The following is a 2681-nucleotide window of genomic DNA, read 5'->3' as shown; positions in this document are numbered from 1 at the left end:
GTTTTTAAAGCACGTGATTGACTGTGTGCACTCATAAAATCAGTGTACACCAGTGTTGTCAAAAATATCTAGATTTTTTTTATATCAATTCTGAGTACGGTTTTAATATTCCTTTTCCACAGTATAGATCCTGAAAATGCGCTTCTCTTGTCCCCGACAGTGAGCTGACACCATCTATGGCTGACACACACCGCTGCAGCGCCCACACAGCCCCGCCTCCTGTCACACACAGCGCTTTCTTCTCGTCTCCTTTCCTCTATTTGAATTAGGTTTTTTTCCCCCTGCCGGAGTTTCGACAAGTCCCGCCCTACTGTGCTGTGATTGGCTACTACTCGTCACTTGTGATTGGCTACTACTCGTCACTTGTGATTGGATGCTGGCAAAGAATACAAGCAAGCTCGTATGAAAGTGATGGTACAGAGCGGCGCTAACGAAAGAGCAAAGCACCTGCAGGACTGACACGCTGTCCTTTATAAAGAAACTTGGAGAAGTTTTCAACATCACTGAAGTATTAAACAAGATGACCCAGTAAACTGTTGTTTAGATAGTTGTCCTATTGTTTGCCTAACAATTAGGCAATCGCGATGTCATGTGCGATTACATAACCGCAGAAAGTGTGCTATTTAATAAAACGGAGTGTGTTTGATGCTCACTTCTCTGTGCGTTGCAGTCTGCTCATTATCCGGCCACACCAGGCTCTTGCATGTTCCTCTAAAAACACACAATGAGAAATGATTTTATGAGCAGTGTGCGAGTAATGTTTAAAACAACAACGTACCGTATTTTGTTCATTTTCCTTGATAATCAAGCAAGTAGACTCATAGTGCCATTTGTTACATTATAATCAAATCACAATATTGCCCACAATAATCGCAATAAGACTTTCTCCAAATCATGCACCCTACTAACAATTTATAATTATCAAAACTAAGCTAATCCTTCTCAGAGCAGACAGCAGAGCTTCAGCTGATAGGAAATACTTTGACTAAGGTCAGAAGTAAATTAACTAATGCTGTTCTGCTTAACACGCAGTAATATTTACTTACCAACATAAGTTGATGAGATAATTTAGTAATTATATATAGTAATTTAATCCATGTTGTGTCAATTTCCCCCCGTGGTGTCAAATGTTGAGTACAGATATTTTTCAAGGTATTGTATCGAAGGTAGAAATTCCAGTAGTGTACACGACTCATTATTTGGGAATAATATATATTTTATTTTTTTCCCCATCAGTCTTTTGTGCAGAATAGATGCCCGCTTTTGCAGTTGGTCAACTTATTGGTTAGTCATTGTGAATTACGGATCTCACAAGGCTTTTCTTAAAGAATGGAATGATTGCACTGAGCTATGATTGTATCACCTGTTTTTAAAAAGGGGGAGACTGTTTTGGTAATACACTTTCAAATAGACCCCAAAATTTTAGTGAGACCTTTGCATGGTAAATTAGTTTACATTTTTCTGTATGGTGACGTAGACTTTCTTAGGTGCAGCATACATTTGAAGAAATGTTGACAAATTTTGACTTTACGTCATGCTTTTAGTAGGAATGAGTTTTTGTTTTGTAGTTTCACTGGAAAAAATATTCTTTTTTGCTGGGGTCTGTCAAAGCATGTTCTGTCTGGAGATCACCACATATGTAAACACTTTGAAAACACGAAAATCCGCTTGTAAAGTCTAGTACAATCAGCTGTTGCAGTAACTTTGAATGTCTGAAGGTTTGTGTGACCACAATGCATGGAAACATCATTTGGATCAGAGAATAGAGCCTAACCTATGCTGGATGTGTAGGAGCTGTGTATTCCTCCAGGTGTAGTATACTGGTGCTTATTAAGTATTTTTGTCCCTTGTCTTAATCATTCTATTTCTTTTGGCCTGCCATCAAGTTACACTCAGAATTAACATTAATTGGCAGCAATAGCAATATGACCTGTCGATGGCATGTTGGTCATTTCACCTGGAGAAAGTGACGTCACTGCTGGCTAAAAATGAAGTGGTTAGGGCTGGGCGATGTGGCCAAAAATGTTATCACGATAACGATTCATATCATTCGGCTGATTTTTTGAATTAAACCAAATGTTTATTGACGATATATTGAACATTTATTGATATTGAGGAAAATTATATTGTGATCAGTACTGTTGCCCAGCCCTAATGTCACCTTAGCTAATCTGTGTAATATTTGCAGCACAGCAACACCTGCACGCTGAGGTAGACAAACGGTACAGTAAAGGCAGAATCAAAATCAGATCTGCTTTATTTTAGCCAACGCAGATCCATGAAAACATGTCCTGATCGGACCTGATGCTGAACTTCAAAACTCAAATTCTTGCAGTTGTAATGGCTCAGTTGTAAGTGTAGTGTTGTTGCTACTACTACTACTCAACTACTGAAAGGTAGTTCATTATGTGTAGCTAACTTCATCACCCCTGTTGTACTCCAAGCAGCTTAAAATTGGCCTCAGGAGTTATTTGCAAAATGCTGTTTGACCGAGATCGGATGACAATCAAATGTTAATCAAAATTAATTGCCATGTGTCCTCCAGTATTTGTAAATTACCTTCTCTTCTTTCTCTTTAGCATCACTTGAGAGTCAGCTAAGATGGCAGACATCGACAAGTAAGTACAGCGTCTACTAGTGCTACTCTGTATCAAATGCTTCTAACAAAAAAATACTCTCCC

At 38.6% G+C, this 2681-nt stretch overlaps 1 protein-coding gene across 5 annotated transcripts in view; it reads left to right on the top strand.

Moving 5' to 3' along the window:
• nap1l1 (nucleosome assembly protein 1-like 1) overlaps positions 1-2681 on the top strand; it is a 30342-nt gene that overhangs the window by 4439 nt on the left and 23222 nt on the right. The window contains exon 2 of one of the 5 annotated variants that reach the window (XM_046071828.1): positions 2580-2618. The exons of the other annotated variants lie outside the window; for them this stretch is intronic. Coding sequence (XP_045927784.1) covers positions 2602-2618 — 17 coding nt within the window. The 5' untranslated portion in view covers positions 2580-2601. The remainder of the gene's footprint in view (positions 1-2579; positions 2619-2681) is intronic. 5 annotated transcript variants of the gene reach the window in all.

This window comes from Micropterus dolomieu, linkage group LG16, assembly GCF_021292245.1.
Source record: "Micropterus dolomieu isolate WLL.071019.BEF.003 ecotype Adirondacks linkage group LG16, ASM2129224v1, whole genome shotgun sequence".
Taxonomy (NCBI): domain Eukaryota; kingdom Metazoa; phylum Chordata; class Actinopteri; order Centrarchiformes; family Centrarchidae; genus Micropterus; species Micropterus dolomieu.
The sequence above is the reverse complement of the archived record's forward strand: the minus strand, read 5'-3'. Positions and strand labels throughout refer to the sequence as shown.